Below are 14,791 nucleotides of genomic sequence, written 5' to 3'. Positions count from 1 at the left end.
GGCGCCCGGACCTCACTCTGCGTGGGGGCAGCGGCGGCAATCCGTCTTACGGCAGGAGGTCGAAGCCGGCGTCCACATTCACTTCGGTGACTATGGGTCGGTAGGCGGTGACGATTCACTTCACGGCAGGAGGGTCGAAGTCTGCTCCCCCCTCCCCCAAATCACTGTACGGCTGGAGGCGGGGACGCGTTTCTTCACGGCAGGAGGTCGGGAGGCGGGGACGAGTCACTTTACGGCAGGAGGTCGAGTGGGACGGTGGCGCCGCCATGAGCTTGTTCGGTTTGTTCCGAGGCTTCTTCGGTTTCCCGGAGCGGGGCGACGGCCGGGGGTGAGGCGCTGTGTATTCAGCTATAAATATACCCCAAATACCCCTTAATTCATCTTAAAATACCCCCAATGCCTACTATATAATCCCCTGTCCCCAGGGAATCGGGGCGGTGGGAGAGATACCCTTTAAATACCCGAATAGATCAATAAAATATATAAATAGACCTTAAATATCCCAAATAGATCCTTAAATGTTCCTAAAATACATAAATATGTCCTTAAATGTTCCTAAACTGCCTAAATATGTCTTTTAAATACTCCTAAAGTGCCCAAATGGATCCTTAAATGTCCCAAAATCTGTAAATATGTCTTTAGTTATGCCTAAAATATGTAAATATATCCTTGAAATGCCGAAACATACCCTTAAGTATCCCTAAGATGCCGAAACATACCCTTAAGTATCCTAAGATGCTGAAACATACCCTCAAGTATCCCTAAGATGCCCAAATGCGCCCTAAAATATTCTCAATACCCCTTAAAAATGCCTTAAATATTCCTGAAATACCCCAGATATAGCTGTAAAATGTGTGAAGTGAAATGAAATGGCCTTTATGTAGCCCTATAAAACCTCCTTTCTTCTCCCTGCAGAGCATGGCATTGGAGAAAGTGTGATATGTATCCCATATATGCCCTAAGATATGCGTAATGCAGCTTAAATTTTTTTTCCCCCGGAGCAGGACAGCACAGAGAATGGGACACCCTTTAAATACCGTTAAATGTGCTGAATATATCCTGAAATAGTCCTAAAAGATCCTGAACCCACCCTAAATACCCCAAATAACTGCTTGTACTCCCCAAACGCACCCGTATAAGCTCATACCTACCAAAAGGAGCTATGGGAAAGAGTGGGACTCCTTTTAAATGTGCCAAATATACCTTAACTAAACCGGACTATCCTAAATACAGCTTGAGTAACTTCTCCTGGAGTGGGGTGATGTGAGCTAAATATACCCTTAAATATAACCCCTAATTATTCCCATAATATCTCAAAAATCATCTTAAATGCCTGTATTTAACTCTGTGGATGGGGGGGTTGAGGAGGAAGAGAAACTCAAATGTTCCTTCGAATACAGTACCAGGAAACATAGCCTTCAACGTCCTTAAGTATTCCCTGACTGTCTCTTAACTAACCTTAAACACGGCCAAATCTCCAACACCCCTTAATGCTTCCTCCACCCCTTAATGCTTCCTCCACATGATGGAATTGAATTCAGTAGCTATCTAAAGAGTCTGATGATGACCGTGAATCCATTGTCGATTGTTGGAAAAACCCACCTGGTTCACTAATACCCTTTAGGGAAGGAAACTGCCATCCTTACCTGGTTTGGCCTACATGTGACTCCAGACCCACAGCGATGTAGTTGACTGTTAATTGCCTTCTGGGCAATTAGGGACGGGCCCATAAATGCTTCCTAGCCAGCAATGCCTTCATCTCATTAATTAATAAACAAAAGTTGCCTGTGTACCCCTCGGAGTGGGCAGCGGGAGGATAAGACACCTTTTAATATTCCTGATACATGCTATATGCCCTTTAAGTACTCTGAAAAACCCTCAAATACACATTAAGAAACCTTAAATACTTGTAGAAATGTGTGCCAGAGTAAGGTGGCAATAGAGGATGAGAAAATCTTTAAATAGTGGACTTACACAGTTAATGGTAAGGGCCTGGGGAGAGCTGCTGAACCGAGAGACCTTGGAGTGCAGCTTCATAGTTCCTTGAAAGTGGAGTCACACAAGATAGGATAGGGAGGAAAGTATTCGGGGTCAGTTCATTGAGCAGAGGAGCTGGGAAGGTCACGTTGAGGCTATATAGGACATTGGTTCAGCTACTTTGGGAATACTGTGTGCAATTCCGGTCTCCCTGCTACAGGAAGGATGTTGTGAAACAAGAAAGGACTCAGGAGAGATTTATAACGATGTTGCTGCGGATGGAGGGTTTGAGCTATGGGGTGAGGCCGAATAGCCTAGAGCTATTTTCCCCGGAGCGTCGGAGGCTGAGGGATGACCCTTTATAGACGTTTATAAAATCATGAGGGGCATGGATAGGGTGAATAGTCAAATTTTTTTTCCCCAGGGTAGGGAGGTCCCAAAAGGTGTGGGTTTAAAGTGAGAGGGAAAGATATAAGAGGGTAGTGCATAGATGGAATGGGCTGCCAGAGGAAGTGGTGGAGGCTGGTACAGTTATAACATTTAAAAGGATGGGTGCATGGATAGAACGGGTTTAGAGAGATATGGGCCAAATGCTGGCAAATGGGTCTGGATTAATTTAGGATATCTGGATCGGCACAGACTGGTTAGACTGAAGAGTCTGTGGGGCTGCATAACTGTATGCTGATATTTCCAGTAAAGACTGAAAATGATCCAGGCCCAGAGAGACAGACGCCAGTTTCAGGCAGACTCCATTGTATTGAAGGGCTCTGTGTTTAATCCCAGGGACAGGTTTTTCCAGGGAATGACACTGGATGACGAGGATGAGGATGAAGACGATGGATTTTTCGGAGCTCGTCAGGGAGATACCTTCGGTTTTGGCTTCGGGCCAGGCAGCCGGAATTTCGACGATGGGTTTTTCCGGACTTTTCCGTGAGATGGACGAACTTTTCAAAGGCATTGGCAGCTGGGAGGTGCCCAGTGGACAATTTGGTGAATTCGCTATCTCTTTTTGACTCTGCTTCCTTTAAATCCTCACAGGCGTCACACGGCCTCTGAGACCAGTCACATAATGTTCAATCATTACCTCGGCGCCGACCCTCCTGCAGCGCCCGGTGCCCCCGGCTGTGCCCTACCCCCCACCCCTCGGCGCCCGATCCTCCAGCTGCGCTCGCCCCCCGCGGCCCCCTCTGGCGGCGCCCGGACCCCCTGGCCGCGCCCCCCCCCCAACCCGGCGCCCGACCCTCCGGTGCGCGCCCCCCCACCCCCGTGGCACCCAACCCTCTGGCGGCGCCCGCCCTCCTCGGCGCTGACTCTCATTTACTTGGTAATGAAATGAAGTGAGTGCTGTATCCGAGAGCAGGTTGTAGTAAAGCTGGTGTCACTCCCTCCCCCCACCCCTCCCTTTCCTGAGCACAGACTTGCCTGTGTTGGAGCCCCATCCGTACGGAGGTGGCCAGCAGGAGTGGAGCAGACGTAGCCCCCGTGACTTGATGTTGAAAGAAGCCAGAGAGGGATCACCCCGAAGGAAGTGGAGAGCAGCCTGACAGTGACCGGAGGGATAGACTCACTCCTGAGGGGCCACGCAGAGGACCCCTGACTCCTTACAGAAGACCATGGAATCCATCCAACAAGGTAAAACCGGCTTCTATCCTGACCAGGATCAAGAGGAGACCATTCAGCCCTGCCGAGCCATTCCTGCCACTCGGTTGGGCTGTAACTTAGGCTCCACTGACCTGCTTCGGTTCCCTGCCCCAGTCACCACAATCCATCGGCCTGTTTTCCAGATCTCCTCTTGAACTCACCCACTCCCTGCACCCTCAACAGTGCTTTTGAGGAGAAGGGTTTCCATTCTCTGTTTGTGAGCGCTGCGACTTATTGCAAGGTTGAAGGTCCCCTCGTGCTCACCCTTGCTCTCCGCCTGCGACACCTCCCCACAACCCCCCCACCAACCCCCCCCCCCCCCCCCCCCCCCCCACCCACACCACCACCCACCGTCTCCCTCCTGCGACACTCCTCCTCCGGCCCCCACCACCGTCTCCACCCACCCCTCCTGCCCGGGATGCTCCCCTCCTCCCCAGCCCACTTCCCCCACTCTCCCCCCCCCCCCCCCCCCCCCCCCCCCAGCCCCATCTGTAAAGATGAACTCACGGAGTCTCCTCAGACAGCACCTTCCGAGCTAACGGCCACTTGCGTCTGGTAGTCGAGGGCAGCAGCAATGTAGGAACGCCGCCTTCCCCCCTCTGAGCCCCACACCGTCTTGAGTGGGAAATACATCGACCCTTCCTTCGGTGTCCACTCCCTCCCTAACTGCCCAACCCCGACCTGCAGGACTGCAATGGCTCAAGATGGCAGCTTTGCACTACCTTCGTGCGAGACAACTCAGAACATCAGCCAACAGCATCCACTCTCTGTGAACAAATTATACATTAAAAAAATTCTGTAAACGGCCTCCAATGGCAATGTGCCCTTCCTGAAAAACGGGAACCAAAACTGGACACCAGACTCGCCAGCATTGTCTCGCCAAAGCGGTGTGCAGTTGGAACTCGACTTTTATACGACCAATGGTCCACTTGCCTCCCTAATTATTCGCTACTTGTGTATGAGAACATCAGTATGTGTGTGAGGACCCACGGACCTCTGTTTGGGCATCTGGGATAGGTCCAACTGCTTGGATTTGGTGCAGGATGGGCACACTGGATGACCCATGCCGAGAGGGTTTCGTGGAGTCATGCAGCGCAGAAATGGACCCTTCGGCCCAACCAGTCCATGCTGACCCCAATCCCCCAATCCCAAACTAACTTAGCCCCACCTACCTGCTCCTGGCCCATATCCCTCCAAACCTTTCCCATTCCTGCACTTATCCAAATGTCTTCTAAACGTTGTAACTGTGCCACATGCACCACTTCCTCTGGAAGTTCGTTCCACCCTCGAACCACTGTTTATATGAGAAAGTTGCCCCATGTGTCTTTTTAAAGTCTTTCCCCTCTGAACTTAAAAATATGCCCCCAGTCTTGAAATCCCCCACCTGAGAGAAAAGTCCCCTGTCGTTCACCTTAGTTGTACCCCTCGTGATTTTTTAAACTTCCACAAGGTCACTCCTCAACCTGCTACGTTCCAGTGGATAAAGGTCCCAGCCTGTCTGGCCTCTCCTTATAACTCACACCCTCCATTCCTGGCACCGTCCTGGTCAAATCTCTCCCGAACCGCCTCAGTTTAACAATGACCTTCTTATAACAGGGAGACCTGAACGGGACTCTCAGAGGTCTCAGCAATGAAAGCAAAGTGTGCTTACACCTTCTTACCCCCCTCCACTCCAAACTTCAAACAATTATGTACCTCAACCCATAGATCTCTTTGTTCTACAGCACTTCCCAGGGCCCTACCATTAATTGTGTAAGTTTTCCCCTGATTTACCAAAATGCCATTACTTCATATTTAAGATAACAAAGTGTGGGGCTGGATGACCACAGCAGGCCAAGCAGCATCTTAGGAGGCACAGAAGCTGACGTTTCGGCCCATTCATCTTTTCTGATGAAGGGGCAAGGCCTGAAACGTCAGCTTTTGTGGTCCTAAGATGCTGCTTGGCCTGCTGTGGTCATCCAGCCCCACACTTTGTTATCTCGGATTCTCCAGCATCTGCAGTTCCCATGATCTCTGATCACAATACCTCATATTTATCTGAATTAAATTCATCTGTCGCTCCTCGAACCCGCCCCTCCCGGCTATTTTTGGGGGATCTCTACTCAAGGCGCTCTCTTTCTTTGCAGTTTGAGGAGATGTGGGAGTCGCTGAGACAGGGAGAGACGGTGAAAGAGGACAAAGGTGAGTTTGAGGCTGTTGGGTTGGGGCAGATTACTGGCAGGGCGTGTGTTGGCCGTTGATAGAGGTGATGTGATTGGCCTGGGCTGTGGCAGAGGGACACCCTGCTAGGCCAAAGGTCCGTTGTAGCTGACTGGAGGTGGGAGCGGTCAGCTCGGACATGACGAAGCAAGGCCCGAGTATCAGGAAGTCGCAAGCCAGTATTGTCGGTCAGAGATAGTAGGAACTGCAGATGCTGGAGAATCTGAGATGACAAGGTGTGGAGCTGGATGAACGCAGCAGGCCCAGCAGCATCAGAGGAGCAGGAAAGCTGACGTTTCGGGCCTGGACCCTTCTTCAGAAATGGAGTGCCCTTCTCTGAAGAGGCCCGAAATGTCAGCCCTCCTGCTCCTGAGATGCTGCTTGGCCTGCTGCGTTCATCCAGCTCCACACCTTGTCATCTCAGTATTCTCGGGCAGTTCTGTTCCAAGCTGCCGGCCCTCGCTGCTCTCAGTTTATACCCTAGTGTTAGCGAGTTTTGAGAAGATTTGTAGCTCAGGTTGAGGTTCTGGATGTGAGTTTGCTCGCTGAGCTGGAAGGTTAGTTTTCAGACGTTTTGTCACCATCCTAGGTAACATCATCAGTGAGCCTCCGATGAAGCGCCGGTGCTATGTCCCGCTTTCTATTTATCTGGTTAGGTTTCCTTGGGTTGGTGATGTCATTTCCTGTATTGGTGATGTCATTTCCTGTTCTTTTTCTCAGCGGGTGGTAGATGGGCTCCAAATCAATGTGTTTGCTGATGGAGTTCCGGTTGGAATGCCAAGCCTCTGGGAATTCTCGTGCATGTCACGGCCAACCCCAGGGTAGACTTAACAGCTGCGTGACATCAGCCAGCTCTGCTTGACAGCTGCAGACCCCACCCACTGTACCAAAGCCGTACCTCAGCCCACTCTCCACATACTTCAGTGCATCACTGCTGATTACATTGTAGCTCAGGCTGTTCTTGCTAAACTCGTTCCTGGTCACAGTCGAACAAAACCTTTGCTGTAGCATTGTTGTTGTTTCCAAATCCCCCTCCATATCCCCTGTTGCCTCTGATGGCGACGACTCCCAACTTATCTATTTAATCAGCTCCAGAACTTAGACCTGTCCCTGTCTCTGTAATGTACTCCAACATCAACCTCCCTCTCTCCCTCCCCTCCGTCTCCCCCTCACCCCGGCCCGCCGTCGGCCCCCCTCCTCCCCCTCCCTCCCCTCCCTCCTTCCTACAACTCTCACCCTGCCCCTCTGCCTCCCTGAACCGGCCCACTCCCCTCTTCCCCCCCCCCCCCCCCCCCGTCATGCTCCCCCTTCCCCCCTCTATTGCTTCCTTGCTCCGCAGTTGCCCCCACCTCGCTCGCCACCTTCCCCTGTTTCCCCCCCCCCCTCGCTCCCCTGTCTCCCCCCCGTCCCCTTTCCCCAGCAGGCCCATCAGAAACACTGTGCCCTGTTTGTATTTCTGATTTGGTGCCCACTCTTCCCTGGCGATATGGTACAGCGTCCCTAACTCCAAACCTGTGCTTCCTTGGCAGACCTGGACTCCCGAGTGAACTCCGAAGGTCTGGATAAGATCTTGAAGCCTTCGGAGCCCCAGACCAGATCTTATTTCAAGAGTGTGTCGGTGTCGAAAGTCGTCCTCCCTGACGGGGTGAGTGCTGTTTAATGCTGTAATTCTACACTGCTCCCCCGTCCCGAAGCTGCCCTGTGGAACTGCCTGTCGAGGGCTGTCACTTCAGACAGGACATGCGGGGCAGTGCACAAGGTGCCAGCACTCATGGGCCTGATATATGGCTTTAAGAGAGAGACTGGGGGACAGGTACTAAGCAGGCTATGAGAAAATAAACAGAGTCACAGAGTTGTAGAGCACAGAAACAGACCCTTTGGTCCGACTCATCCATGTCGACCAGATATCCTAAATCCATCCAGTCCCATTTGCAGTGAAGATAGGGTGGGGAGAGAGGGAAAGGAGTAAGTGATAGAGGCCAAAGAGAGGGGTAACGCTTGGACTGACTAAAGGAGTGGATGACGGCCCAGGTAGCAAGGTAAATAGCTATTAACGGGGACTGTTCGGGGCTAACAGTGGATGGTGTGTAACGGCAGACTGAGAGAACAAGGCCTGGCATGTTTGGGGTTGGGGGAAGGACATGGGAGGGCTGTTGGGGCTCAGTATTCAGCCCAAAAGGTTGCAGGGCCCCTGAGTGGAAAATGAGGTGCTGTCCTTCCAGGCAGGAGCAAGTTACTGCAGAGGCTGGAATCTGTACCGAAAACAACAAAATGCTGGAAATCACAGCGGCTCGGGCTGCATCCGTGGAGAGGGAGGAAGGGAGGGAGCAAGCTAATGCTTAAAGTTTGGTTGACTCTTCTGCCAGACCTGAGCTTTGCTGGAGCACTGCAGCAAGCCTGAGACAGAGATGTTGGCCAGGGCAACAGGGTGGTGTGTTGAAGTGGTAGGCAACTGGAAGCTCAGGGTTTTTTCTTTTTAAATTTGTTTTGCAGATGGAGAGCTGCCCGACCTGCTGAGCTTTTCCAGCAGATTCCCATTTTTGAAACTAACCCTAACCATGTCACAGTTGGGCAGAGGTTCCTGAGTGTATTTCTGCTGGTGACCCACGTGGTCAGCCCGGCTATCATGCCCCCTTGTCTCTCTCGCGCCCGCACGCGTTTGTACACACACACACACACACACACACACACACACACACACACACACACACACACACACACACACACACACACCTGTTATCCTTTTGTCCTGTGAATGACTGCGATATTTCGACCTTTACCTTCACTAGCCTACCTAATGCCAGGTAGGCCCATAATGTGTAACGTCTAACGTTGTTCTTTATTTTGTACTTTACCCGAGAAGGCCCTTTTTTTATACAATTTTATTTTTCACTGCGCTCCTGTATGGACTCCTCCAGCACAGAAACAGCCCATTCGGTCAGTCCACACCGAGCATAATCCCAAACTAACCTAGCCCCACCTGCCTGCTCCTGGCCCATATCCATCCAAACCTTTCCCATTCATGTACTTATCCAAATGTCTTTTAAACGTTGTAAGTGTGCCCACATCCACCACTTCCTCAGGAAGCTCATTCCGCACGTGAACCTCCTTCTGTGTGGAAAACAATCTGCCCCTCATGTCTTGTTTAAATCTGTCTCCTCTCACCTTAAAAATAGAACATAGAACATAGAACAGTACAGCACAGAACAGGCCCTTCAGCCCACAATGTTGTGCCGACCATTGATCCTCATGTATGCACCCTCAAATTTCTGTGACCATATGCATGCCCAGCAGTCTCTTAAATGACCCCAATGACCTTGCTTCCACAGCTGCTGCTGGCAATGCATTCCATGCTCTCACAACTCTCTGTGTAAAGAACCCGCTTCTGACATCCCCTCTATACATTCCTCCAACCAGCTTAAAACTATGACCCCTCGTGTTAGCCATTTCTGCCCTGGGAAATAGTCTCTGGCTATCAACTCTATCTATGCCTCTCATTATCTTGTATACCTCAGTTAGGTCCCCTCTCCTCCTCCTTTTCTCCAATGAAAAGAGACCGAGCTCAGTCAACCTCTCTTCATAAGATAAGCCCTCCAGTCCAGGCAGAATCCTGGTAAACCTCCTCTGAACCCCCTCCAAAGCATCCACATCTTTCCTATAATAGGGCGACCAGAACTGGACACAGTATTCCAAGTGCGGTCTAAGCAAAGTTTTATAGAGCTGCAACAAGATCTCACGACTCTTAAACTCAATCCCCCTGTTAATGAAAGCCAAAACACCATATGCTTTCTTAACAACCCTGTCCACTTGGGTGGCCATTTTAAGGGATCTGTGTATCAGCACACCAAGATCCCTCTGTTCCTCCACACTGCCAAGAATCCTATCCTTAATCCTGTACTCAGCTTTCAAATTCGACCTTCCAAAATGCATCACCTTGCACTTATCCAGGTTGAACTCCATCTGCCACCTCTCAGCCCATCTCTGCATCCTGTCAATGCCCCGCTGCAGCCTACAACAGCCCTCTATACTGTCAACGACACCTCCGACCTTTGTGTCATCTGCAAACTTGCTGACGCATCCTTCAATCCCCTCATCCAAGTCATTAATAAAAATTACAAACAGTAGAGGCCCAAGGACAGAGCCCTGTGGAACCCCACTCACCACCGAAATGTGCTCCCTGGTCTTGAAATCCACCCGCCTCCCCCCACCCCGCCACAGGAAAAGCCACCTACCATTAATCCTATCTATAGCCTTCATGATTTTATAAACTTCTGTAAGGTCACCTCTCAACCTCCTGCACTTTGGTGAAAAGAGGGCCTGCCTTTGTAACTCAAACTTTCCATACCCAGCAACATCCTGGTAAATCTCTTCTGAACCCTCCCCAGCTCAATAACATGCTTCCTATAGTTGGAGATGCTTCGCCAGTGCCTTAACATGACTTCCCCTATAGTGTTAAAATGTTTATCTCTGCCAAGAAATGACCGGAGTGCGAGGGAGGAGCGTGGTCGGGCACCTTCCGATGCCTGCCATAGCCACACTTCCACTCGGCACTGCCTGTGAAGCATTGACCCATGTTGAGCGCAGGGAAGTGGGGCCTGTGAGAGGGGACCGGCTGTGAACGGTTGTGGGGGGTGTGTGTGGGCGCGGGAATGCTGTCTAAATGTGTTACTTTAAAATGTGTCCCTCCCACCACCACCACCCCCTTCCCCCCAACTCTTCAGAGCGTAGAGGAACGTCGAGTGACACGGGACGGTGAAGGGAACGAGGAGACCACAGTGACGCGGGCACAAGGGGAGCAGTCGTACACCACAGTGACCCGGCGGGACGCTCAGGGCAAGGAGGAACGCACTGAAGAGATGGTCAACATGGATGACAGTGAGTGTTGGAGGGGTGGTGTGGGCAGGTATCTCGGGGAGACCGTGTCTTTGAAAACCATTGGTGCCTGTGAAAGGCAGCTGAGGTGGAGGGAGGTCAGGCTCTGTAGGTGTTGAGGGCTGTTAATGAATGGCAGTGGAGGGGAGGGTTCCAGGAACATGGCAGCCAGTGTCCTAGTTCTGCATTATAAACCAGGAGCTGAGCATGCACTGTTTTTGTGACGCAGTCTGTGACTGCATGTCACGTGTGCGAGTGTGAGTATTTATAGTTGTATTAATGCATTTCTATGTGCAGAGTTGTGTGGCGGTATCTACTTATGCACATATGTGGCTGTTTGCGTGCGTGTGTGCTTGTGTACTCGTATGTGCGTGGCAGTGTCCTTGTATGCATGGCTGTATACCTGCACACGTGAGAGGATGTGTGCATGCTTGTATATTTGTGTGCAAGTGTGTTAATGTTGTTTACTCACATGCCTGTGTGTGTGTGTGTGTGTGTGTGTGTATAGACGTGCTTATATATTCACTATGTGCTTGTTTATCTGTGTGTGCACGCGATCGGAGTTTGTATCAGCGTGCACGCGATCGGAGTTTGTATCAGCGTGCACGCGATCGGAGTTTGTATCAGCGTGCACGCGATCGGAGTTTGTATCAGCGTGCACGCGTTTGCTCACGAGCTTGCCTGCCAAATGTCTTTGTTTGTATACTCTGCGGCTGTGTGCATTCTTCTATATACTTTTTAAGTGGGTATGTTGTACCCCATCTCGTCGTGCGCTAGTAATGCGGTGTGCGCGCGTGTTTTAAGTGTGGACAATGTGCACCTGGCAGAAGATGCGGGGATGCCCTCAGCCTCCCCTCTGCCCCGTGCCCGCAGCCCTCTGGTGTAATAGTGAAAGGGATTATTACTTGAATGGAAAGAAGTTGCAGCATGCTCCAATGCAGAGGGACATGGGTGACCTTGTGCAGGAATCACAGAAGGTTGGTCTGCAGGTGCAACAAGTAATTAGGAAGGCAAGTGGAATTTTGTCCTTCATTGCTAAAGGGCTTGAGTTTAAAAGCAGACAGGTTATATTGCAGCTGTACAAGGTGTTAGTGAGGCTTCACCTGGAGTACTGTGTGCAGTTTTGGTCTCTTTACTTGAGGAAGGATGTACTGGCACTGGAGGGGGTGCAGAGGAGGTTCACTAGGTTCACTGGAGCTGAGGGGCTTGGCTTACGAAGAGAGACCAAGTAGACTGGGATTATATTCATTGGAAGATTGAGGAGAGGATCTTATAGAAACAAATAAAATTATGAAGGGAAGAGATAAGATAGAAATAGAGGGGATGTTCCCACTGACAGGTGAAGCTAGGACTAGAGGGTATAGCCTCGAGATTAGAGGGAGCAGATTTAGGACTGAATTGAGAAGGAACTTATTCACGCAGAGGGTTGTGAATCTTTGGAATTCCTTGCCCAGTGAAGTAGTTATCACTACTTCAGTAAATGTTTTTAAAGCTAAGGTAGATTTTTTTTTGAACAATGAAGGAATTAAGGGAGTGGGTGAGAGCGTGGGTAAGTGGATCTGAGTCCACGAAAAGATCAGCCATGATCTTATTGAATGGCGGAGCAGGCTCAAGGGGCTGAATGGCCTACTCCTGCTCCCAGTTCTTATGTCTGGGTGGAGTGGTTTGCGCTGGTCAGCAGTAACCGTTTCCCATTCTCTCTTGTGCAGGCGAACGCGAAAGGTTCACAGAGCACTGGGAGCACCGGGCAGGAAAGGACACTCCCCATGAGCTGCAGACGTTTGGTGACTCTCTCTCCTTCCTCGATAAGCTGCTCAAGGGGATCTTCAGCCGCTGACTGACTCTCACACAGCAAGGGGCAGCTTGAAGTGGGGGGTGGGGGTGATATAATGTGAGAAGAGACCCCAGTTGCACCGGCTGTAGGGTGTGTGTCTGTCTGTGTGTGTGTGTGTCTGCCCTTAACTATACGAGTGTTTTGTGTCTGTATGTGTGTGTCGTGGGATGTGTGCAGCTGCAGGGCCTGTGTTTGCCGTGAACAGACCGGGTTTTTTTGTGTGAAACCATATGCATTTTCAGGTCAGCAACACATTCACTTTTCGGGCGGGGGTGGGAATGGACCTTGGCTTTCCTGACATCGACGGAGTATTGCGCTGTCTCACTGAGCTGTGCGGGACTTTACTGTGCCCACATGCACACGCTGCTCCGTGCCCTCCCGACTAACTTGGGTATGTTCCACACGCGGACGTAACCTGCGCAGACTCTGCATGCTCCTCCTGAAGTTTGAGATGTCATTCGTTCAGGTGCAATAAAGTCAACATCGTTCATTTTGGTTTGAACTCTCCTGGTCCACCATGGTGGCGCACCGCCCCCTGGCATCGCCCCTGCCTGAGGATTGTGTGTCAGAGCGCCACTGTAAAACCGGAAACACTGCACAGGCTGGCACCACACTGTTGGAGAGTCAGCGCCGACGGAGCAGGCACTGTCGGAGGGTCAGGGCTGAGGGAGCGGGCACTGTCGGTGGGTCAGGGCTGAGGGAGCAGGTGCTGTCGGAGGGGGGAGCGGGCGCTGTCGGAGGCTCAGCGCGGAGGGAGCGGGCGCTGTCGGAGGCTCAGCGCGGAGGGAGCGGGCGCTGTCGGAGGCTCAGCGCGGAGGGAGCGGGCGCTGTCGGAGGCTCAGCGCGGAGGGAGCGGGCCGCTGTCGGGAATTGTGTGCCAACTTTGAGGCTGTGATATTAAGCATGGCACCTACCCATTTTCCCCCTCCCCTCCTCAGACTCTGGCATCTGTGACTCCTACCCCTCCCCACAGTGATGGGGGCCCCCCTCTGAAACAGCTCTGAGTGAGGTGCTCAATTGACTTGGGGTCAGGTGAAGATGCCACCCAGGTCAGGAACATGCACATCCCATGAAAGAATGATGAAAATCTCAGTGTGCAATTATTTTAACTCAGTCCCATTTTATTGCGTCTCCTCACTGTGTGTTTACAAACAGGGCCTGCCTGTAGAATCGTGCCTGTGCCTTTGTCAACTGATATTGTGAACTGATCCTCGTGTACATTATACTCTGCAGCTTCTCATCCGTCTCCCCGTCTATCTTGTGAGCTTTCTCTATCCCTGCCTTGCTGTCTGACCTGCTGTTATTTATCTCCCTCCTTGCTTTCTACCAGTGCTTCGTCTCGCTCTCTCTTTTAGTGCTTGCTGTCTCACTGTTGTGCTCTCATTCCTCTCTCCATCCTTGCTGTCTTCTCTCTTGTCAACGCCTCTCTTCCTAGTGCATTTTTTCTTGCCCTGTCTCTCTCATATAGCTGTGTCAGTCTCACCTACTCTCTCTCCCTCTCTTGCTTCAGCTGTGTCTCTCAGCCTTTCGCCGTCATTCTCTCTCTCGCTGTCTTCCTTGCCATCCCCCCTCTCTTTCACTTGCTCTATTGCTCTCGCTCCCTGTCTCTCATTCTCTCTGTTTGGTTGTCTCACACTCTGTTCCACTTTCTCTCTCACTCTCGCTCGTTCTTGCTGTCTTTCTCTCACTGTGTTTCACTCTCTCTTCCATCCTCATTCTCTCATGATCCCTCTCACTCCCTCTGGCAGGTGCCTTCCCCTGCAGTCTCACTGTTTCTCTCACTCTTTTGTCTTCATTCCATCTTAATTTCTGTTGCTGTCACTCTCTGTTCCTCTGCCTGGTTGTTTTTCTCGTTCTGTTTGTATGTTTTGTTCTCTCTCGCGCGCTCTCTCGCTCCCCCCTCTCTCTCCCTCTCCCTCTGGCATGCTCTCTGTGCCTTGACCCTCCTAATGTATCCTCTGGCCTGGTGTATGTTATAATGTGAGGGAGCGGGCACCTTCGGAGGGTCAGCACTGAGGGAGCAGGCACTATCAGGGTGTCGGCACCGTCTGAGGGTCAGTGCTAAGGGGGCACCTCTTTGGCATCGGAGGGGCCAAGAGCAACTGAATGTGTGGAAGCTAAGGGTCAGGCTGTGGAGGTGGGGTGGGCAAAGGCTCTTCATGCAGGCAGTGCCAATTTACCACATTCAGGAGGTCCAGTGTGGAAACGTGGAGAAAGCTGGTGAGTTTTGAATGGTCCCAGATATGAGGGACAATCCAGTTGAGGGAA

General features: G+C 51.4%; 1 protein-coding gene across 1 annotated transcript; it reads left to right on the top strand.

Moving 5' to 3' along the window:
* The first annotated feature begins 196 nt into the window (after positions 1-196).
* Positions 197-13,013, top strand: hax1 (HCLS1 associated protein X-1). Its single transcript, XM_059643052.1, is given in 9 exon segments — positions 197-328; positions 2,761-2,887; positions 2,889-2,967; positions 3,394-3,479; positions 3,481-3,609; positions 5,745-5,799; positions 7,347-7,462; positions 10,539-10,692; positions 12,399-13,013. Coding segments are annotated over 9 exon segments (936 nt in total). The 5' UTR covers positions 197-266; the 3' UTR covers positions 12,527-13,013.
* Positions 13,014-14,791: the final 1,778 nt, after the last annotated feature.

The sequence above is a fragment of the Stegostoma tigrinum genome, chromosome 47 (assembly GCF_030684315.1).
Source record: "Stegostoma tigrinum isolate sSteTig4 chromosome 47, sSteTig4.hap1, whole genome shotgun sequence".
Classification (NCBI taxonomy): Eukaryota; Metazoa; Chordata; class Chondrichthyes; order Orectolobiformes; family Stegostomatidae; genus Stegostoma; species Stegostoma tigrinum.
This window is presented reverse-complemented; position numbering and strand designations above follow the sequence as displayed.